A 23,840-nucleotide genomic window follows, 5' to 3' on the forward strand; every position below is an offset into this window, starting at 1 on the left:
AAGTTGTGTATGAATTTGTATAAAAACTCAATACAAATTCACTTTTGATATTCTAAAAAATATCATATCATCATCATTTTAATTATATTTATTTTTTTACCATATATGACAATTTTACCCTTTCTATTTTCACTTTATAAGTGAAAAGAAAAAAAAAAAAAAAAAAAAGAAAGACAGACAAATTTGTCATTTCATTATATAAGAAAAATGATAGTACTTATGTTATTTTTTAAGATTGGTGCTATAATTTTTTTTATTATTATTATTATTATTTCTAAATTAAAATCAAGAACTCAATTTTGGTTCGTTCGGAAGAATCAAAGCGTACAATAAATCATTGCTTATAAATCCTAATCAGCAAAAATCGAATCCACTTGTTAAATAAGTTCAATTTGATTTAAGTTTTATGCACCCTTAAACAAGTTCAGTTGGCAAATATTATATTTTATCCAATAAGTACCAGCTAATTTGTTAAAACCTAATGCTCAAATCAATAGATAATTCCATAAATCCAATATGCCAAAATCTACTTCCACATTCCCAACCTACACTCAAACACAAGCACAAATGTCAAATCATTATAATCAAAACAAAAGCTCTAATTTGAAAAATTATATATATATATATATATATATACATATATATAATTTTATTATTAGTTATTAAATTTTTAACAATTTACTAAATTATAATATCAATTATTATATCACAAAAATATATTTGTCCATTAAATGATTAAAAAAACATTTTATAATTAAAATGAAATAACGAATATTCACCATCCATCATAAATTATTCAACCCAAATTATTATAAATTTGCCACTTAATTGAATGGATATGAATCGTAACTTTTTCATTTGATAATCCACGTTATCCATCACAAATTATTTGATCCGCTTTGCAGAATCTACTATTATAGCAAGCGGAAGAAGACTTTTTTTATGCAAGAAATTTTTAAAATAATTTTAATTTTAAATTCACAAACATCTGAAAAATTTCCCTTTTTTAAAAGAAAATAATTAAATAAATTTAGTTCTTGGATTCAAAAATATTATCACTAACTTTTATTTTAAAAGAAAAAATATAATAAATTTGCGAGAGAGAAAGCCCACGCCAACTACGAGTATAAAATTTAAAATTAATTTTCAACATAGAAATGAGCCTTACCAAGAACCATCATAAAACTAAATTTGCACTACACTCTTGGTGATGATTGGAAAAAAAGAGTGAAAACAAATAAATAAAACTTCTGGATGATCAGAGCATCTCATGAGGAGGAGGGCAAGGTGGACTATGACAGATTCCCCACTTCACGCATTGCTTCAACCGGTCGATCCATCACCTGGAACACCACTTGCATTTCACCATAGCAATATCAAAATTGTATATATATATATATATATATATATATATATATAATGGCACGGAATTTAAAATGTATAAGTTCTAATTGTAATATTTCAATCCTAGTATTCCGTGCCAAATTTAAAACCCAAATTCCATTCTCCCAAATGGGGTAAGGTTTTTTCAACTTTGATGAAATCCTTAAACAGAAACCTAAACCTAAACTGCCATCATTTATGTAAAAGTACTTTTAAAAAGAGTGCTGATTCTAAAAAGTGCTGAGAAATATAATTATTTTTTTATTTTATTTAAAATTGGTATTTGGATATTTAGTTTTATTATAGAATATTATATAATTATTTTTAAACATATTTTAAATTATAAATATTAACATTTTTAATTAAAAATTTTATTAATATTTATTTCAATTATTAATAATTCAAATTCAAATATTTTCTATTAAAAATAATATAAAATTATTATTTTCAATTAATAATGATTCTCTTATTAATGGATATTTATAACATATTACTATCATATTAAATTATGATAAAAATAACATTATTACTTAAATATAAAATTTTAATTTATTTAATGTTAATTTAAATGAATAAATAATTCATGTTCAATCCAAAATTAAATCATATTAACTAACACGTATTTTTAAATGTAATATAATAAATATATTAATATTTTTAATAAATATAAATGTTAAAAATAATTATATTAACTTTCTATTAACTAAAATAATATAATATTACTTATTAACTAACAATAATCTTATTATTAATGTATATTTATAAGATATAATTATCACATTAATTAATATTAAAAAAAAAAGTATCAATAATTAAATTAAAATTTCAATTTATTTATTGTTAATTTAAATTTATAGATAGTTCTTTCTATTCATGCTAAAATTTAATCATATTTTATTAACAATTAATAAGTTAAAATAATATATAATTAACAATTTAATTAATAATTATGTTAACCTTTATTTTTAATTAATATTCAAATATTTTTATTAAGAAAATATAATATAATATTATTTTTTGATGAACAATAATCTTGTTCATTTATAATGTATGATTATCATATTAATTTATTTTAAAATGATACTATTAATTAAATTAGTATTTTTATTTTTAATATTGATTTAAATTAATAAATATTTTCTTATTCCAGAATCAAATTATGTTTCATTAATAATGAATACATTATAATATATAACAAAATAATATATACTTATCTTTTAATATATTTTTTTAAATATAAAATAGTCACTAAATTTTCTTATATTTATAAAATTAAACCCGCCACTTAACAATTTCATAAATGATCAAAAACTTATTTTTAATTACTTCTCAAAATTCACTTAAATAATTCTCAATATTTTGCAATAAGTGTTTGCTCTAATATAAGTCAAACCTCACTTTTTTGTAAAAGTATTTATTTTAAGTAATAAGTGCTTATAAGTATTTTTTTTAAGTGCTCCCGCACAGAAAAGTTGTTACAATTTAAATTTTAGGGAGTGGAAATTATACCTGGAGAAAACAATTGCATCAACAGAAGACGAAACAGCAACACCAATTGGACATAAAAACAATATGCATCAGCATCAGCAGACATTACTGATCAACTGAAAATAACTGAGACTTGAGAGCTATTGTAAAGGCATTGACAAGAATTCCATCACTTGAGCAGAAGGCGTGTCCTACCCGTTTAATCCAGTGGAGAGCGACCATTACTCAGCGCATCTTAATACACAAGACACTGCTGAAATATTCTGCCCATGACCTATTCCTGCATTCAGACACAAGGATTTGCGATGAATGCTTCCCAAAATTGGTTCATAGAATGTCACCCGACACACCAGACATGCAGATGCGAGAGAGAGAGAGAGAGAGAGAGAGAGAGAACACCACACACACAAAACACCCAACACAACACAAAGCATGAAGCAAATTAATGTCAACAAACTATTAACTAGTGAAACCATAATCAAAGAGTTTGGCAAACTGAAAAAAAATAAATAAATAAACTGTATAGTTATTTTATATGTTGAATTAATTTCAAACCTTGAACCTCCTTGAGCGCACTGTCTCAGGACTGAATCGAGAAACTCGAGGTTGATGCCTTGGAGTTTCACTTTCATATTGTCCAACTGACATTGCTGGCATTCGACTATTATTCTCTTGTGTATGATCCCTGGCATTCCGGAAAAAGCCATTCCTATCCCAAGTTACCTCATAATCAGCCTTCAAACGTGATCCTTGCTGTTCAAAGTTATCAACGCTAGTTACAAACCAACCACAATCAATAAATTTTAATATGAAGCTACTTGAACCAGCTAAAGGTCATAGGTGGTTGCATCAAAATGTAAATGCACGGAACCAACTGATTCATGAGAGGTTGGGTATACTAGCAAATTATGTGTTCGAAATTATGTGCATCCAACTTCATTTTTTAATTTTCATCAAGTATTTTAGGCTAGAAGGGGAAAAATAAATAAAAAAGGTACAATTGACCAAATCATTGCATGGCATTACAGCTTGCTAGAAGATGAAAAGTCACTCAAATAATCCACGACAGGCTCAATACAGCCAATAATTGATAGTGGACACTGTCCCAACGTCCTAATCAAAAAAAAATTTAGGAAGAATACTTGGGTGCTGGAGAACAAGATTTTCCCCCAGTCCACTGGAGCATTGCAAACCTAATTTCCTCCACTGTACAAATGGGCAAAGAAGTTCTCAAAGCAGCCTGGTAAGACCACAAAACATTGGCTTTGTTGCCTTCTAACTCTTCCATGAGCATTAATTAACTTCAAATATCTCAAAAAGGAGGAAAAAAAGATAGCAGAGGGTCCAGTTTTCTAACGCAGAATGAGGGACTGATTTATAATGTAGTGGATTTTTATTTTATTTTATTTTGGGTTGTGGGGTGGGGGGGAGGATTCTAGGAGTTCAAAATTGTACGTGTAAAAACATTTTGGATACACGATGGCATACAGTTTGTATGTTTTACTGAGAATCATCCAATGGAAAACATCAATGCATCATTGCATGTGAGATAAGATCAAAGCACAAACTCAACTAATGACAAAATTTGAATCTGCAGTGTCAGAACTCCATAAATCCTACATTTGGGAGCTTGGACTCCAATCTTGGATTTGAATTTGCATGGATTTTGATAAAATATGAAACAAAATTGGGTTAAGTTTCACTGAAACCTCACAAATTGAAATCCAATGTCCAAATTCCAAGCTCCCAAACATGGGAAAATGTTTTTCTTCTATAAATGTGGCTCAAAGGTGAAAGATGCAAAGCCAATCCCACACAGGAGAACATAAATTTAAACAAAAATCATTGATTTGTTTTATGATATTTGTCAGGTATCACCCAACAGATAGATTATTAAGATCTTCAAAATGTCAAAAAAGTGCCTCCGAAACCAATGGTACAAACTATCCCAATCATAGAAATGATAGACAACTACTAAGTCCTGAGTGAGGTCCTGTAGCAGTTCATCATCTTGCGCACACACATGGCCATATCTGGTAATACTGATAAGGAAATTGTGGAATATCATCTAGAATCAAATTACTACAATGTTAATTACTCCCCGTAATTCAAAACAGAGGCAAGCCATAATGACATAGTGAATAATTGAACAAAAATTGAAACAAAAATAAGGCAGAGAAATCAGCTGTACCTTTTGTAGCGAGCGACCACACAACACCTTCAGGGCATTATAGAAATCCCTGTATTTTTCAAACTGAACAACAACTTTGCACTGAAGACCTGAAACTATGTCCCCATCATCCTCATCATCATTCTTACCAAGAGCATCGTCCTCAGCAACATTAAGATTCCTAATAGGTAGGTTAAAAAAGCAACAAGGATTATGTGTTACGAGGTTATGTCATACGGAAGGCACTGAACCATGAGAAACACTAAAAAATAAAATCTTGACAACTTTTAAAATAATAATTACAATTAATGGATGACACATAAGCTTCCAAAACTTCCTGTGTTGTTCCTTGGTATTAAATGGCAAATGTGAGACAAAGTGGCTTAAGCATCACAAAGAAATTCAGCAATTCTCAGACTCGAGAACAAGGCATATTATTTAAACCACAAAGCATACTTCTGTTTCTACTACTATTTTTTTTTTTTTTATCAGCAAAGAGAAATTGTATAATACAAGGCATCAAGGGGATGCCACCCAAATACAAAGAAACAACGAGAAAGAAATACCCCTTATTGAAAATGTATCAAGAAAATCAAGAATTGCAAGGGGGTCCCTTTCAACTAGACCAGAATGCCAACTAGACATCATAGCAATCCAATGGTCCATGACAGCCTGAATGTGAGAGATAATTCCTTGAAAGGCTCTTCCATTCCTTTCTCTCCACACAGCCCAGAAAATAGCAAGGGGACTAAAGGAGAGAGATCTTCTCACTTCAATACTTCTCTTTCTACTTCTTGCGGACACTATAACTTTAAGCCATTCAATATATTTTGAGGAACAAGATCAGACACTACCAACAGTTCCATGTTTTATATATCCTTCCCAAATATGATAAATGTGATTCATAGTTTCATATGGTTGCCCCGTGTATTAATTTTGATGATTCCAAAACTTATCCTAATGCTGAATTTAGATTATTATCATTGAGAAATTTTTATTCCTTGAAATTTAAATTGATATGAACATGGAATTTTATTTCCATTTTTACCAAAAAAACTTATGATTAAAAATTATTGATGTGGTGACCATATCATATTTGAACTCAGTTTATACTTGGACAAAAGAAATGCACTGCACATTGTATTCTTATTGGCTAATTTTACTTAGCGACAAAGCCTTGACCATAGTTGTCAAATTGAGATTCGAATCGTGAATCAAAATTCCAATTTTGGGAATCGAGAAGAAAAATGGTAAAGTACATTTAAAATTTGAAAATAAAAAAGCCATATTTCCTATGTATACTTTCCCTAAGCAAATGAAAACTACGAGAAAGAGTCAACAAATATTAATAAAAAAAAAGAGCTTTATGCTGTTTAAGGGAAGGAATCAAGAAAAAATAATAAAAATTGAAATTTTGGTGTTTATCAACAATTTAAAAAAAAATTATTTCATGTATATTATTTCAAAGACTAAATAGAAAAAGATCATAATAACTTAAGAAACTACCACAAAAACTAACTCTTGAACCTTAACAACACAATGAAACATGAGTACCACCTCAGCCAGGGAGTGTTCTTTCCCTTCTTAATAGCAGAACAGTATACTCCTAGAGTAAAGAATGGTTTCGTGAAGGCAATATAAGATGTGAGGTTCTATTTCTTCTTTTTTTAGCACAAAAATAACATAGACAAGGAATGGAAGGCAATAGTGTAAAAACAAAAGCAAGAAAAAGGAAAGAAATGTTTTGGGGGTTTTAAACTAGTCAGGTTTGTTAGGATATGATATGCCTAGAATCGTGTGAATCAATAGATTCGAATTGATCCATTAGATTCACAAGGTGAATCGACAGATTTGACAATGATTCAGTAGGTTTTAGATTTTCTAGTAAGATTCAAATCGATTTGGTGTGAAGTTGATATGAAATTGAATCAAGAATCGTAAGATTCTAACAACTATGGCCTTGATCCAATGGTTAGAATGTTACATTGAAACCTGCAGGACACATGTTCAAATCATAAAACAGCATCTTTGAATGTGGAGACAAGGCTGCATTATTTATTCCCTCCCAAGAAACCCGATCCCACTTTTGCAAAAGAAGATGATTTCATTAGGTAAGAGCAGAATATACTAAAAAGGAAATAAGAAATTCTCCTAAAAAAATTAGAATATAAAATAAATGAGAAAAAACAAAAGGAAAAAAACAACAATCAGACCAACAAAGCAAACCCATCCCGTTGGATGTCGGAGAATCTCACTCCTTTAAAGCAACCAGCACAAGCACACCAAAGCGATAATAAATAATGAATCTTTTCCCATAACAAAGAAATGTTCAACTTTTCCCCCATAAATATACAAGCATTATATTCCAGCCACAATCCCCAAATAACTGCAAAAGCCATACATCTCCATTAAGCAACTGTATCTCTACTTTCACCAAAACCCTCTATACTATCGGCCAACAAATCCCCCACCTTAACCCAACAAACCCAACGATAAAACAAAAAGCTTATTCCACATCTTCCAAGCAAATTCACAGTGCAAAAATAGATGAGGAGCTACTCCGGAACTGTCAGAACATAATGAGCACACACAAGTAGAAAGTGCCCTTGAAGGTCCCCTACCCTGCAACTGATTGTTAGTGTTAACTGTATTAAGAGCAACCATAAAAGCCTTAATTTTTTAAGGAACTTGGGCCTTCCAAATTATGAGTGAAAATAGATATTAGCACTAGTCAAAAGATTAAAAAAATAGTTACAAGAATGAACCCCAAAGAGGAAAGACTATCTGCTCCAAGAGAAGGATGACATTTTTCCAACGTCATCAACAATGAAGAAAACTCCACCCCCCTATCATTTAGAGATCTACAAAAGTGGTAGCCCCTAGAAGGCATATGAACCAAAAAAGTAAAAATAACATCATTATGCCCCAAACTCATGAAATAAAGATGAGGAAAAGAAACAGAAAAAGCATTATTACCCACCCAAAATCTTCCCAAATACGAACTTGGAAACCATTACCCAAAATAAACATAGTATGAGGAAAGAAAAGGGGTAGAATATGAGAGATAGACCTCCACAGACTTTCTGAAGAACATCTAAATCCTAAATTAGCATCCCAACCTTTCACAACTCCCTTCTCTACCACCCCTACTCAAGATATCTACCACTAACACACACACACAAAAGTGACAGCATATCCCCTTGGCATACACCCCTCAACACACTAAACCAAGATTTAGGTTCACCATTCACTAATAAAGAAAAGAAAAACTTGACAAGCAACCCCTCATCCAAGAATGCCACCTCTCCCAACAAAAAAAGTGATCTCAAATGCAATCTGACAAGGATCCATAATAAACTCATCCTTCCCAAAATAAAAATCAATTCCTCTAGCTCATTGTTCAATGAAACTCGTTTAACCTCCTCACACTCTAATGGCTATCATCATCTTCTTTCCTATCTAGATAATCCAAATCACCCAAAATGCTAGCCTTTCTAAACCTAATATTTCCAAAAACCTCCCCAGTCTACTTCTTAGAGGTCTCCTTAAGACACCTAATCTTCGTCATAAACCTATACCCTTCCCCAACCCTCTCCAAATCCTCACTCCAAGAATCCCTAACCAAATATGAACAAAATCATGATTCAGCCACAAATTTCTAAAAAAGAAAGGAGAAAGTACCCAATTAACCTTGCTAGATTCCAACAAGGCAGGGAAGTGATTAGACATATGTTAAAATATCAACCCCGAATATCTTTGTAAATAAAATACAAATTAGGAAAGTGGGTAATTATGGGAGATTTGATATTATTCAATAGGAAATTGTTTCCTTGTTTAGAATAGGTAATTGTATTATATATTGGATTGTATGTAAGAACAAAATAATGAAGAAATATTTTTTTCCAATCGCTTCTTCTTTCATGGTATCAAAGCTAGGGTTTCTTAAACCCAGCTAAATGATGGCTGACAGCAGAGGCTCTACCTCCTTTGCAAACATCGCTGGCTATTCAGAGGTTACGTCCGGCGGGGGTATGAACGATAACACAGTCTTTCCACTCTCATTGGAAAAACTAAACGGAAAAAATTTCCGTGAATGGGCTCAGTCCATGAAATTGGTGATTGAGGGAAAAGGAAAGCTCAAATTACCTTACCGGTGAGCGAAGGAAACCAGATCCTTCCAACGCTGTAGCCTTGCAAAGAAGGAGGTCCGAAAAATCCATGGTCACGGCTTGGCTCGTCAATTCGATGCAACCATCAATCGGAAAAATTTATTTGTTTTTGCCGACAGCGAAGGAGGTCTGGGAAGCAGTACATGAGACGTACTCCGATGTCGAAAGTTACTCACAAATCTTTAACATCAAGACCCGATTGTGGCAGATGCGTCAAGGCGAGAGAGGTGTTACTGAGTATTTCATGGAAATGAGTCATCTCTGGCAGGAGCTTGATCTAAGCATCGACAAGGAGTGGGAGTGCTCCGGCGATAGCACGCGATACCGAAGGAGGCTCGAAAACGAGAGGGTCTTCGAGTTTCTTGCCGGCCTGAATCGAGAACTCGACGACGTAAGGGGACGGATCCTTGGCCGGCGACCTCTCCCTTCAACCCGGGAAGTCTTCGCAGAGGTCAGGAGGGGAAGAGAATAGGAGGCGGGTGATGTTACGGCCTCAAAATGGATCTGCTGGGCTGGACCCGGCTGTACCTGTATCCACCCAAAAATTAGATGGGCTACACGCTGGGCCGGATGCCTCAGCTATTGCATTAAAAGGCCCAGGAGGACCTAGTCAACGACCACAAAGAAGAAAAATATGGTGCGAACATTGCCGAAAAACAGGTCATTCAAAAAATACCTGCTAGGAGATTCATGGGAATATGGCAAACTGGAAAACGAGACAATACCAAAAAAATCGTGGGTACCAGGCCAGCACTGGCGGATCAACTGAAAGATCACAAGGAGAGAACAACGATACCCCGTCCAGTAGTGCATTCAGTCCTGAATAGTTGGATCAGTTATATAAGATGATTTCATCAATGCAAACATCGGGTTAGTCTTCCTCTGGTTCTCTAGCTCATCGAGGTAATCATCTGTCAGCTTTAAAAACCACATCTTGTTACAAATGTCCTTGGATAATTGACTCGGGTGTATCCGATCATATGACTGGGTCGTATCAATTTTTTTCATCCTAGTTACCATATGCCGGGAATTTGAGGGTAAAAATTGCAGATGGATCTCTCTCACCAGTTGCTGGAAAAGGAAGTATTCGCATATCTGATTCCTTAACTTTACAATCAATCTTACATGTCCCCAAGTTATCGTGCAATCTATTATCTATCAGTCAGTTAACAAAAGACTCGAATTGTTCTGCTAAATTTGTTTCCTCCCATTGTGTTTTTCAGGACATATCATCAGGGAAGACGATTGGCACTGCTAAAGCGTACGAGAGACTCTACTACTTTGAGGAGGCAAGTTTGAGTGAACTATGTAATACTGCAATTTGTGATTCTGCATCTACTTCTAAAAATAGTGAACTTTTGTTATGGCATTCACGGATGGGTCATCCCAGTTTTCAATATTTAAAACGTTTGTTTCCTTCTCTTTGTTCAACTAAAATGGCTTCTGAGTTTCAATGTGAAGTATGTGAGCTTGCTAAACATCGTCGTACTTCTTTTCCATCATCCATATACAAACCATCTCGCCCATTTGCTATGTTTCACAATGATGTATGGGGTCCCTCACGTTCCCTAAATCACACCAATACAAAATGGTTTGTGACCTTTATCGATGACCATACTCGTCTTTGTTGGGTCTACCTACTGAAAGACAAAATTGAAGTCCGCTCCACTTTCATCAATTTTCATACCATGATTCATACACAGCTTCAGACTTATATTCAAATCCTACGTACTGAAAATGGTACAGAATATTTCAATACCATCCTGGGAACTTATCTTCAAGATCATGGGATTGTTCATCAAAGTTCTTGCGTAGATACCCCTCAACAAAATGGGGTTGCTGAACGAAAAAATAGACATATACTTGAAGTAGCCCGGGCTTTAATGTTTACTACCCACATGAAACATTATTTTTGGGGCGATGCGATCTTAACAACCACACATCTCATTAATCGAATGCCAAGTCGAGCACTCTCATTTGTCACCGCTCTTCAGAAATTTCAGGAAAACTTTCCTACCTCTCGACTCCCTTCTAGTCTCCCACTGAAAATTTTTGGTTGTACTGCTTTTGTTCATATCCATGCACACCATCGTGATAAATTGGATCCTCGTGCCATTAAATGTGTCTTCATTGGTTATTCACCTACCCAAAAAGGCTACAAATGCTATGATCCGATCTCAAGACAACTGTTCATTAGTCTTAATGTCACTTTTTTTGAAACCACTCCTTATTTCCCAAAGCCCTCTCTTCAGGGGGAGAAATGGAGTGAAGATCGGTTTTTTGATCCTTTTACTACTGAATCTACGGTTACTCCAGTTACTTCATTCCCTGACCCATCTATTGAGTCTTCCATTACATTACTTCCCGACTTGCCAAACACAACTGAACACTTATCCTCAGGGGGAGATGCAAGAGAGCAAAACAACGCAGACATACTGGTTTACTCAAGAAAGCCAAAAACAAAGGAGAGGGAGAATCTTATACCTGAGGCACCAAGAGCGTTGGAACCGGTGATGGCTCCGAATAATCATGAGCCCTTGACTTATCCTGATCTAGTAATTGAGTCTTCCTCTGATAATTCTGCACCTGATGATATCAATCTACCTATTGCAATCAGAAAACAAACCAGGTCATGTACTCAATATCCTTGGTCGAAATACATGTCTTATAAAAGCTTGTCTACAGGATATCGTGCATTTGTCTCTAATCTTGACAGGATGAAAGTACCAAAAAACATTCAGGAAGCTCTAGAAATTGCAAAATGGAGAGAGGCAGTCATGGAAGAAATGCGACCCCTAGAAAAAAATGGAATTTGGAAGTTAACAGATCTACTGAAAGGGAAGAAGCCAGTAGGTTGTAAATGGATTTTCACAATGAAATGTAAATTTGATGGAACAGTTGAAAGATATAAAGCCAGACTTGTTGCAAAAGTCTTTACACAGACCTATGGCATTGACTATACTGAGACATTTGCACCAATGGCAAACTTAAATACAGTTCGGGTTCTCTTGTCTTTGGCAGCCAATTTAGATTGGCCACTACAACAACTTGATATTAAAAATGCTTTCTTAAAATGGAGAATTAGAAGAGGAAGTTTACATGACTATACCACCAGGATTCAGTAGAACAGGTGAAGAAAACAGAGTGTGTAAACTAAAGAAATCGTTATATGGCCTCAAACAATCTCCGAGAGCGTGGTTTGACAGATTCACAAAGGTACTTATCAAGGGTATCGACAAGGGCAATCAGACCATACACTATTCTTCCAACAGTCAGAAGGAGGTAAGAAAACAATTCTAATAGTGTATGTTGATGATATAATCCTTACTGGTGATGATACTGTAGAAATGGAGAGATTGAAGAAGGTTCTGGCTACTGAATTTGAAGTTAAAGACTTGGGACAGATGCGATATTTTTTGGGCATGGAAGTGGCAAGAACGAAGAAGGGGATTAGTGTTTCTCAGCGAAAGTATGTTACCAACCTCTTAGTTGAAACTGGCATGCTAGGGTGCAAACCCAGCGAAACCCCGATAGAAACAGTAAAGAGGGTTGAAGAATGTGGAAAACCAGTAGAAAATGAGAGGTATCAGAGATTGGTTGGCAAACTGATCTACCTATCACATACTAGACCAGATATTGCATTTGCAGTCAGTGTAGTAAGTCAACACATGCATTCACCAAAGGAAGTTCACTTCAATGCTATATACAAGATCCTTAGATATCTCAAGGGATCCCTGGGAAGAGGACTCTTCTTTAAGAAATGTGAAAGCAAGGAAGTAGAGATCTTTACAGATGCAGATTGGGCAGGATCAGTGGAAGATAGAAGGTCCACCACAGGATATTGTACATTCGTCTGGGAAATCTCGTGACTTGGAGAAGCAAAAAACAAAATGTGGTGGCTCGTAGTAGTGTTGAAGCTGAATTCAGGGCAGTCGCTCAAGGGATTTGTGAAGGATTGTGGTTACGAAAACTATTGGAGGAATTACGAGTACCGGTGAACCCTCTTATCAAACACTACAGTGACAATAAGGCAGCTATTAGCATCTCTCTTAATCCAGTCCAACATGACAGGACTAAACATGTGGAGGTAGACAGACACTTCATCAAAGAAAAAATTGAAGAAGGTTATATGTATGACTTATGTACCAACCAACGAACAAACTGCAGATATCCTCACTAAAGGCTTGGGATGACAGAACTTTGATGATCTTATTAGCAAGTTGGAGATGATTAATATTTATGATCCAACTTGAGGGGGAGTGTTAAAATATCAACCTCGAATATCTTTGTAAATAAAATACAAATTAGGAAAGTGGGTAATTATGGGAGATTTGATATTATTCAATAGGAAATTGTTTCCTTATTTAGAATAGGTAATTGTATTATATATTGGATTGTATGTAAGAACAAAATAATGAAGAAATATTTTTTTCCAATCGCTTCTTCTTTCAACATAGGTGTAGACAAAACCAAGAAAGGTTAAAAAATTCATCCTCCAGGCTGCCACTCACTACAAAACAAAAACATGTCTAAACAACTGGCAACAGCCCTCTACCTCCCAAAGACCAAGAGAACAATGTGTTACCCAAGGGGTCCCTCAAATCAAAACCTCAAATAAAAGGATCAAATTTTTGCATGCTTGAAGTAACCCTCCCACCCCCTTTTTCTCCTCAGGAAACCTTCTACATTAAAGTCACCACCTACAATCCACCTAAAACAACTCTCCAAAAAGAAAACCAAAAATTGGGTGTAGAAGGACCATAAGAAGTGACTAGAGATGTAAGTAAGAGGATTCAGAGCAGGAGGGGGCATACTCTAATCCACCCTGCCAAGAACAATGTACCCTGCCTACCACCCCAAATCCATCTCAGAGCATTATTTGTAACCACATCTCCGCCTCAAGGATCCGCCTTCCACCAAAGATTTGAATCCACCCTACCAACTATAAAAAACCTACAAAATTTTGAAGGGTAAAAAACATTTATGTCTTTATATTATTAAAATAAAATAGCTTATCTTATTTTGATATAATTATATTGTTGATATAACATAATCTTTCTAGTAGAATAACACAAATAAAGGAAAATAATTCATTTAGAAGCTATGAACAATGAATGAAAATATTATATTTACACATCCTTATATGTACATACGATATTATGAACAATTGAATGGAAATACTATATTTATACATACACATGCACCCTTATATCTACATGCATGCATATATTTGTTTGTTTATTTATTGATATTCGAGGCAAATTCTAGTTATGTGTAGTGGTATTCAGGGTAGGGGCGGATTTGGGGCGGGAAAATACATTTCTCACTTACTACTCCAAATCCGCCTCAAATCGCAAGATTCATCCCAACTACTATCTATAATCTGTTTAAAAGCTACCAAATCTGCCCCTGGGTGAATTACGGGATATCCACCGATCCAAATCCATCTACATCCCTAGAAATGACCCACCATTGACCCCTACCTTTCACATCTACCAAGGCTAAGAAGAAGAAAACCCCAACTAACCTATCAACTGGAATGGAGTGAGTATCCCAAATAATAAGAATGATCTAGCCAAACCCTAAAAAGAGAGAACCTCCCACTCCTTAGACCTACCCTCCCAAATACTCCTTTACCAGGCCCCTCCACACACCACCAAAAAATTAAATAAAACAGGAGTACTCTCAAGATTTGTTTCTTGAAATAACAATGATCTTCTTATTTTAAATATTTTCCCACCTTCCCTACACCCTTAGCCCCCAATCCCAAAAAAGTAATTGATAGATAAAGCTAAATTTTTAAGTTCTTTTCTAACCTTTTTTTCCCCCTCTCATAGATTTTAGGACTAATCCCACCTTCACCTCTAGCCCTAAAGGACTCACTAACTTTAAGCCCATCTCCTCTGAGTTTTTGTACTCTCTCTCTCACCCCCCCCCCCCCAAATAACTAAATGCAAAGGCATCTCCCTCATTAAAATACTCCCTTTGGCATACAACATTAATTGTAAAATTAAAATTTGTTTCAACTTAAAAACTCTCAGAACCTCCAATAGAAGTTCTTTTACATCATCACCCGTCCCCCTCCCACTCCATCCTCCCACCACACAAAAAAATAAAAGGTCGGAATGTACTAACAATGGCTAGAGATCTCTTCCCAATCAAGTCCTTTTCCTGATATTAATGTTCTTCAAATGGTGAACACCAATCTGAGCATCTTCAAAATCTTCTTAGGCAAAATCCTTACTCACCCTCCCTCCATTTGCTTCCACTCCCCTACTGTTAAAAAAGCCATAATCGACGCATTGAAATCCAAAATCATTGGTCTCCAACAAACCATCTCATCTTTAACAATTGTTATATCCTTCAAAGCAAGGAGGAAAAATAGCCATTCTGAAACTTCTACGCCTTCAGTCAAACAAACAACTTGAGACCTCTCTTCATCTTTGAACTTCTCCAATCTAGAGACAAGTAATGACCCCTTCCGTTCGACAAGAGTTTCAAGCTAATAGCTCCTTCAATTCCTCAGAAGACATTGCCTCCAGAAACCTTCATGGACTCTCCTCCTTCAGACTAATAAATCATTCAACCTTGGGAACCATAGAAACTCATTTCTCAACAATAGAATCAGCATATGCCTCCTTTCAAATTCCGATAAATGAATAAATGCATTTTCCAATCAAAGTTAAACACTTTCTAATCAGCTTTAAAAGTATAATGGACACCCATAAAGAAAACTATAAAACAATAGCTAAGAAATTCCATTGTTGGAATCAATAGTGGCTTTGAGCTCGTCATCCATCCTAGAATATATTTTAATTAAAATTTCCAGCTCCTCCATCTAACAAGAAACTAAATATAGAACATCTTTTAAATAATATAGCACAAAATAACCATAGTGCATAGTAGGTACTAGGTAGGTTTGGATCTTATAGAACTAGAAACCAATTATTTCACCATCTCATTCTTCAATGAAACAATTATTTCAAAAGCTTTGGAGCTTTTTCTAGATCTTCAAAACTGAATTCTAAAACCAGAGATTTTGAATGAAATTTCAATTTTATAAACCATTCAGTTCATGGACATGACAGAGTTTCATAGAACAAATATAGCCAAGTTCAGAAAGTGAATTTGGCATAAAAGGCCTATAAAATCCTAGCTAGTTTGGTCAAATTGTCTAAGTTCTAGACAATTATATTGCCTGCAAGTATCATGAAGTACAAGGAATCTAAACAAGTTAATCCACATTAAAACAAGAGATTATATGCACAAATCAAATAGAAGAAAATCAAGGAAAATAAAAGATAACAGTCGTGAGATCTAATCATATAATTACTAGAAGAAAAGGAGGGATACAAGAAAGTGTAATTGAACTATGTACACACCTTATCTTCCCAAATGTTGAAAAAATGGTGTGTGTAACTAACAGGGAAGGCTTAGATGAAACTCGAGGTTCTGCAAACCATCGTGATGGAACACCTCTCAGTACAATTGTATCAGGCTGTTGCCTCCCACCCCTTGAATACCCTGCCAAACAAGTTGGAAATACAAACCCTTCAAACAACAAACAAGACCACACCTAAACTCCTCAAAACACACTATCAACACACTATAACCAGCACCTTTTCAGCTGGTATGAATGTTGTGAGATTCAATAAAAATATGGTGATCAAGCTTATCCATCTGATAAAGCATTTTGTTTTACAAACACTAACCTCGATTACCGAATGCATAGAACTCCTCCCATTCCTTCCTCGTTCCATCAAAATCGTCGAACGACGGCACAACAACGCTGAGTCTGAACTTAACGCCTTCGAGATTCAGCCCCATCCCATCCATCTTATCAACAAGTGATCTCCTCCAATCGAAGAACTTCTTCTCCAAAACCTTAACATCAACTTCCCCGCCATTCTTCCCATCTTTCGCATTGCTCGCAGAGAGAAACCCTAGATCGCGAATGAAGAGAACGCCGTGAGCGACGGGGTCGTCGCGCTTGCGCTTCTTGAGGTCTTTGAAGCGTTTGATACGGAGGTCATCCTCGGGGACGGAGATGGGGAAGGAGAAGGAGGTCTTAAGGAAGTCAATCAAGGAGCGCTTGAGCTGCCACTCGTCTGTGGGTTTGACGGAGGGATCAGCCCGGAAGATGGTGAGGAGGAGCTTCAGGCGAGGCACTAGAGAGAGGCTGTTCTCTATTTCCAGAATATCTACAGGAGAGAGAGAGTCTAGTGGTCGAATGCTCATCGTTATTCTTCTTCTTCTTCTTCTTCTTCTCCTCTCGAAGACGCTCGCCTTTCTCCCTGTCTTGAACACTGTGTCCGTGCAGTCAAGAGGACTGAAGACTCTGAAGTCAGAACTTCCCTTCACCGGCGGCGAGGACGGGAATCGGAGACTGTCCGAGACGCCCAGTGAAAGGAGCTAGTTAGTTTGATTCGTTCATTTAAAAGCTCAAACTAATTAAGTTCAATTTTCGTTAAAATAAGCTGGGTGTCACGGACCCCCAAAATGGGACTCAAGTAAGGACCGTGTGGCACTCGTTGAGAGCTCTCCCTCGACAAGTCAGCCAACTCTCACACGTTCAAGCCTGCAAGCACGAGCACCAGGTGAGTCTCAATACTCAAGGAAAACAAGGAACAATAGGATTTCACATGAACAATATATTCTTATACACCGAATAAGACTATAACAATCAGAGACATCATAATCCAAGGCAACAGAACACCACAATGAAAAGAACTACTTGTATTATTCATCCACAAGAGAATCACCATACAAGCGATAACACAGATATTCATATATTCATTCTAAATCCCTGAAGAATACAATTATAGCAATATCTCACTCCCCCATTTTCCCCATTACATTGTCACACCCTAACATCCTCCCCCACTCAATTTATCGACGTCCTCGTCGATGTGTTATAGACGGCTTTCTCACTCTTCTGATGTCGATGTAGACGTCGTTGACTACGAATTTCTGAAATCTTCAATCTTCTGTATAGCATGCTGAAGGTTGTCTGCTGTTTCCCAACTATTCTCTTCTTCCCCCAGTCCTAACCACTGAACCAGAAATTGTTGTTGTTGACGACCGTCTAGATTGACGACTCTGTCTGCAATGATCTCCTGGACTTCTTTGGTGACAGGATGCCTTCTGGAAATTGTTGATCTCCGTAATTTTTGTCGGTGCGGATCTGCTTCATCTGTGTGGAATGGCTTTAAATTGCTTACATGAAACACGGGATGAACTGGACGTCTGTGGCTTTTCATCCACTCGGGTTGCTCAAGCCGATAAGATGCATGTCCCACCTTTTCGATTACTCTGATTGGACCTTCGTAACGACGTAACAGCCTTTTATCCTTGCCACGAAGAAAGCGAAATGTCTCCGGCGGCACTTTTACAAGAACCAGATCTCCAGCTTCAAATTGTTGTGGTCGTCTCCCTTTGTCAGCCCATTTCTTCATGCGCTTGGATGCTTTTTCTAACTGAGCTCGGGTGACTTCAATGTTTTGCAACCAATTTTTCGTGAATTGGTAGGCTTTTGGGCAATTTCCTTTGTATGGACCATCCAGAGTGTGTGGAAGAGTCGGTTGTTGACCTGTCACAATCTCAAAAGGGCTTTTATTAGTTGCAGAAGATTTCATAGAGTTAAAACAGAATTGTGCCGTGTCTAGTAAAGTAACCCAATTCTTCTGATTGGAGTGAACAAAATGTCGCAAGTATTCTTCCAGCATCCCATTAAAACGTTCAGTTTGACCATCTGTCTGTGGGTGATAGCTCGTGGAAAGATTAAGGTTTGAACCCATCAAGCGAAAGAGTTCACCCCAAAATCCCCCAGTGAATCTAACATCCCTATCACTAATTAAGCTTTCTGGAACACCCCAATATTTCACCACATGCTTGAAGAATAACTGAACTGTCTTCTCTGCTGAACACGGCTTCGAGACTGGTACGAAAGTTGCATACTTTGAGAACCGGTCAATCACCACCAAAATTGTGTCAAACTCCTCTACTTTTGGCAACGAGGAAATGAAATCCAAAGAGACACTCTCCCATGGCCTAGCAGGAACTAGCAATGGCTCCAATAAACCTTAGGTCTTCTTTCTTTCTACCTTGTCTTGTTGACAGATCAAGCACGTTTTAGTATAACTCATCACATCATCTTGCATATTTGGCCAATAGTACCCCTGTGTAATCAAAGCATGAGTTCTTCGCCATCCCGGATGACCAGCCCACAACGTATCATGACACTCTTTCAGTAAGGTTTTCCTCAAGTTTCCAGCCTTAGGCACATAGACTCTCCTGCCTTTAGTCATTATCAGTCCATCTTCTACCCAGAATTGTCGTGTCTTCCCTTCGTCTATTAGTTTGCTTAGTGACTGCGCCTGCTGGTCTGTACTTAAATGTTCCTTGATAAGATTCTTCAAAGGTAGCGCCACCCTACTAGTTGATAGATGACTGATGATTTTCAATGCTGCCAATTCAGTTTTTCTACTTAAAGCGTCAGCCACTTCATTCGTCTTCCCCACTTTATATTCAAAAGCAAAATCAAATTCAGCTAGCTTCTCCTGCCAACGGGCTTGTTTTGACGTTAGTCCAGGTTGTGACAAAAAATGAGTAACTGCTACATTATCGGTTTTTACCACAAATTTGGACCCCAAGAGATAGTGCCTCCACACCCGAAGACAGTGTACCACTGCGAGAAGCTCCTTTTCTTGTGCTGTGTAGTTCCGTTCGGCACCCGACAATTTTCTACTTTCAAAAGCAACTGGATGCCCTTCCTGCAAGAGAACTCCCCCTAATGCAAAGTCTGAGGCATCTACTTGCACTTCAAACGGTTTTGTCACATCAGGAAAGATTAGCACAGGATCTCCTACAATCTTTTCCTTTAATTCAACAAATGCTGATTGGCACTCTTCTGACCACCCCCATGGTACCCCCTTCCTCAATAAATTCGTTAACAATACAACTCTTCTAGAGTACCCCTCTATAAACTTTCGGTAGTAGTTGGCTAGACCCAAGAAAGATCGCAGTTCTCTAACGGATGTAGGTGCTCGCCACTCCTTGATAGTTTTTACTTTAGCTGAATCCATCCGAATCTGGCCCTCCTCAATGATATGCCCCAAGAATTTAATACGCTTTTGAGCGAAAGCACACTTCTCCCCTTTTACATATAACTGATTTTCTTTGAGTTTTTGAAAAACCTTTCGAAGATGATCTTTATGTTCTTCTAAGGATGCGTTGAAAACCAGTATGTCATCAAGGTAAACAACCACAAATTGATCAAGGTAGTCCCGAAAAACCTGATTCATTAGAGAACAAAAGGTAGCGGGTGCATTTGTTAGCCCAAAAGGCATGACAAGGAATTCAAATGCTCCATACCGTGTGACACAAGTGGTCTTCGGTTCATCTCCCTCAACAATGCGCACTTGATGATATCCCGACCTCAAGTCCAGTTTCGTGAAATATCTAACTGTACTTAACTGGTCAAAAATATCAGCAATCAGTGGAATAGGATACTTGTTGCGCACGGTCACCTTATTAAGAGCCCGATAATCTATACACAAGCGCAAACTACCATCTTGTTTCTTCTGAAATAACACTGGGGCTCCAAAAGGTGCTTTTGAAGGCCGGATGAACCCTGCTGCAATAAGATCATTCAGTTGCCTTCTAAGTTCAGCTAACTCAGGCGGCGCCATTCGATAAGGGGCACGTGCTGGCGGCTTTACTCCTGGCAAAAGTTCAATTTCGTGGTCAATCTGTCGTCGAGGTGGTAAAACCCTGGGTAGTTGTTCTGGGATCGCCTCCTTGAACTCTTCTAAAACTTCCTTAATCTCAAGTGGATATTCCCCTACTTCTGCATCTTCTGAGACTATTGGTAGAACCACGAAAGAAGATTCTCCCCTTTTTACTCCCTTTTTGAATTGGAGGGCTGAAAGCAACTTCCTCTTATCGAAACTGTTGTAAACTGCGGGGACCGCACAAGGTGCACTTCCCATTATCACAAGACAATCCGCAGCTGGGATCGGCATTGAGCGTGTCACTTTAAGAAAATCCATCCCTAATACCACATCAAAGTCGTCAAGGGGTGCCACAGTGAAATCAACTGTTCCAGACCATGATCCCATTTGGCATGCCACTTTAGGTACCACCCCCACCGTGGTTAATGCTGGAGAATTCACTGCTTTTATCTTGCCCACATCTTTATCTACTCGCAATTCTAACCGTTGAGCTTCAGAATCAGCAATGAAATTATGGGTGGCCCCTGTATCAATCATGGCCCTGATTTTCTTTCCATTCAAAAGTAAATCCACATACATTAGTCCCTTCTCCTGAGACTTGTTGTTAATTACTTGACGCTCTAATGCCCCCAAAAATCTCAAGGCTCCCACCATATTTGGTTGTTCTTCTGGAATTACTGTCGAGGTTTCGGTTTCCCCTCGAAGGGCCTTCATAGCATTCAAAGCCTTACGATCGGGGCACTCCGCCACTCGATGTGGTCCACTGCAAAGAAAACAAGAGATCGGTCGACGCTCTCCACCCCCTGTTCGTCCGCCCCTCCACTCCCTATTCATGGGCGCTCTTTTATCTTTCCAAGAACTATTTGTCTCCTTATCCCTTCCCCCATTTGTGGGCTTGTACACTTTGTTGGGACGGGAATCATTATTGGCGGATGTAGGGAAATTTCGCTTCCCAGAAGTATCTGAAAAATCATCCAACCGTTCAGCAGCAGCGAGGGCAGAAGAGAGATCACCAGCACCTTGCCGACGTATTTCATTTCTTGGCCATATCTTCAAACCCCGAAGAAAATGAATCAGTTTATCCGATTCAGTCATGTCTACAATGTCCAACATCAAGGCTTGGTATTCCCTTACATAACTCCTTAACGAGCTCGTCTGTTGCAATTCCATTACTTTGCACTTTGCTATATACTCCACATTTTCTGGATAGAATTGGGCCTTCAACGCCTGTTTCAACCCCTCCCATGTGTTAATGACACATCTATTGTGCTGAATATCATTCCATTTAGTTCTCCACCACAATTTTGCATCCCCAACCAGGTATACCGTTGCCATATTGACACGATCCACTTCTAAATCCACTCGGGAGCATGTGAAGTAGTGTTCCATATCAAAGAAGAAATTGTCTAGCTCCTTTGCATCTCGTGTACCCCCAAAACTTTTAGGTTCCGGTACCTTCCATCGAGAACTCTCATTTGGATGTGCAACTGGCCATCGGGCTAACTGTGCCACTGCATTCACTTTCGCAGTGATCTCTTGTAAATCCCTCTGGACTTGGACCACCGCACTTTGGACATTGCCCATCTCCTTCAAATCTCCCTTCAAAGCAGTAATGGACACTTTAACATCTTCTGTAAGGAAATCAAGATTATCCGTTAGCTCCCGTAAGGAGGCCTCAAGCTCTATTGGCTCTCCCCGTTGGGACGAAAGAGATGGCAATATGCCCTCAATATGTTGTAGCCTACTCTCAAAGGCTTCCAACTGCTCGATACTCTTCTGGAAGGCCTCAAGCTCTTTTGGCCGTTTCTCCAGGGATTTCACACTTGGAATGAATTTTTCAAGTTCCTCAAGTCTCTCCACGACTTTTGATACCCCATAGAGATTTTCTCTAGGGTTTTCTTCGGCGGCCTCAAGCTCTGTTGACTCGCCTTTCTCTTTTATCAATGTTGCCACCAACCCTTGGAGGTCACCGCACGTTGTCTCCAGGGTTGCAAGTTTTGTCTCAAGCGCCTCAATGCGCTTCACTCTTCCTGACTTATTTCTCCTAATCCCACGCATGGCGCTCACACACACTGTGCTCTGATACCAACTGTCACGGACCCCCAAAATGGGACTCAAGTAAGGACCGTGTGGCACTCGTTGAGAGCTCTCCCTCGACAAGTCAGCCAACTCTCACACGTTCAAGCCTGCAAGCACGAGCACCAGGTGAGTCTCAATACTCAAGGAAAACAAGGAACAATAGGATTTCACATGAACAATATATTCTTATACACCGAATAAGACTATAACAATCAGAGACATCATAATCCAAGGCAACAGAACACCACAATGAAAAGAACTACTTGTATTATTCATCCACAAGAGAATCACCATACAAGCGATAACACAGATATTCATATATTCATTCTAAATCCCTGAAGAATACAATTATAGCAATATCTCACTCCCCCATTTTCCCCATTACATTGTCACACCCTAACATCGGGCAGTACATAAGAGAGTCATGCTGGTGTTGGATTTATTATTCGACACTTATCTATCTAGTGGTTTATTATGTTCGTCATTTTTTATCACCAGAAAATATAGTTTTAATATTAAAATTTTTTTTCTCTAAGAGAATTTGAATGCTCTTCAAATGTTTGTACTTCAATTGTATTGTGATATGTATTTTTAAGGTTATGGTGTCTTTATACTTCTATCGTGTTATTGTTTTGTGTTCCTCTTTATATTTCATAAATAAACTCTTACTTAATCTTGGGCTGAGCGATTGTTCAGTGCTGACGTTGATTGAGCAATACCAGTCCACCCGAGCATGGGCCGACAATCATGCGAAGCCCTTATACTGTCGAGGGGGGACATAGTTCTTTGAGCACTTATTCGATGCAAACAACCACATTA

General features: G+C 37.3%; 1 protein-coding gene across 5 annotated transcripts; it reads right to left on the reverse strand.

Moving 5' to 3' along the window:
* Positions 1-1,037: 1,037 nt before the first annotated feature.
* LOC131162414 (uncharacterized) lies at positions 1,038-17,654 on the reverse strand. 5 transcript variants are annotated; one of them, XR_009138777.1, is made up of 6 exons: positions 16,923-17,654; positions 16,593-16,734; positions 5,063-5,222; positions 3,427-3,624; positions 3,067-3,151; positions 1,038-1,343 (listed from the first exon to the last, which is right to left on the reverse strand). XR_009138777.1 is itself a non-coding variant. In XM_058118862.1 (5 exons), the coding sequence occupies exons 1-5, from the start codon at positions 17,446-17,448 to the stop codon at positions 3,146-3,148; spliced, it is 1,032 nt and encodes a 343-aa protein (XP_057974845.1). In that variant the 5' UTR covers positions 17,449-17,630; the 3' UTR covers positions 2,797-3,145. The 5 variants fall into 5 exon arrangements, 1 of the variants encoding a protein (XP_057974845.1); XR_009138778.1 differs by having other exon boundaries at positions 2,893-3,151; XR_009138780.1 differs by lacking the exon at positions 3,427-3,624 and having other exon boundaries at positions 2,893-3,151.
* Positions 17,655-23,840: the final 6,186 nt, after the last annotated feature.

The sequence above is a fragment of the Malania oleifera genome, chromosome 8, assembly GCF_029873635.1.
Source record: "Malania oleifera isolate guangnan ecotype guangnan chromosome 8, ASM2987363v1, whole genome shotgun sequence".
Taxonomy (NCBI): Eukaryota; Viridiplantae; Streptophyta; class Magnoliopsida; order Santalales; family Ximeniaceae; genus Malania; species Malania oleifera.

Bases quoted from the DNA above. Each gene is read 5' to 3' on its own strand.
- LOC131162414 (XM_058118862.1), bottom strand. From the start codon at position 17,448: ATGAGCATTCGACCACTAGACTCTCTCTCTCCTGTAGATATTCTGGAA. The intron at 16,735-16,922 runs GTTAGTGTTTGT...CTTGTTTGGCAG, and splicing joins CTATGCATTCGGTAATCGAG to GGTATTCAAGGGGTGGGAGG. The intron at 3,625-5,062 runs GTACAGCTGATT...AACTTTGAACAG, and splicing joins GTGGTCGCTCGCTACAAAAG to CAAGGATCACGTTTGAAGGC.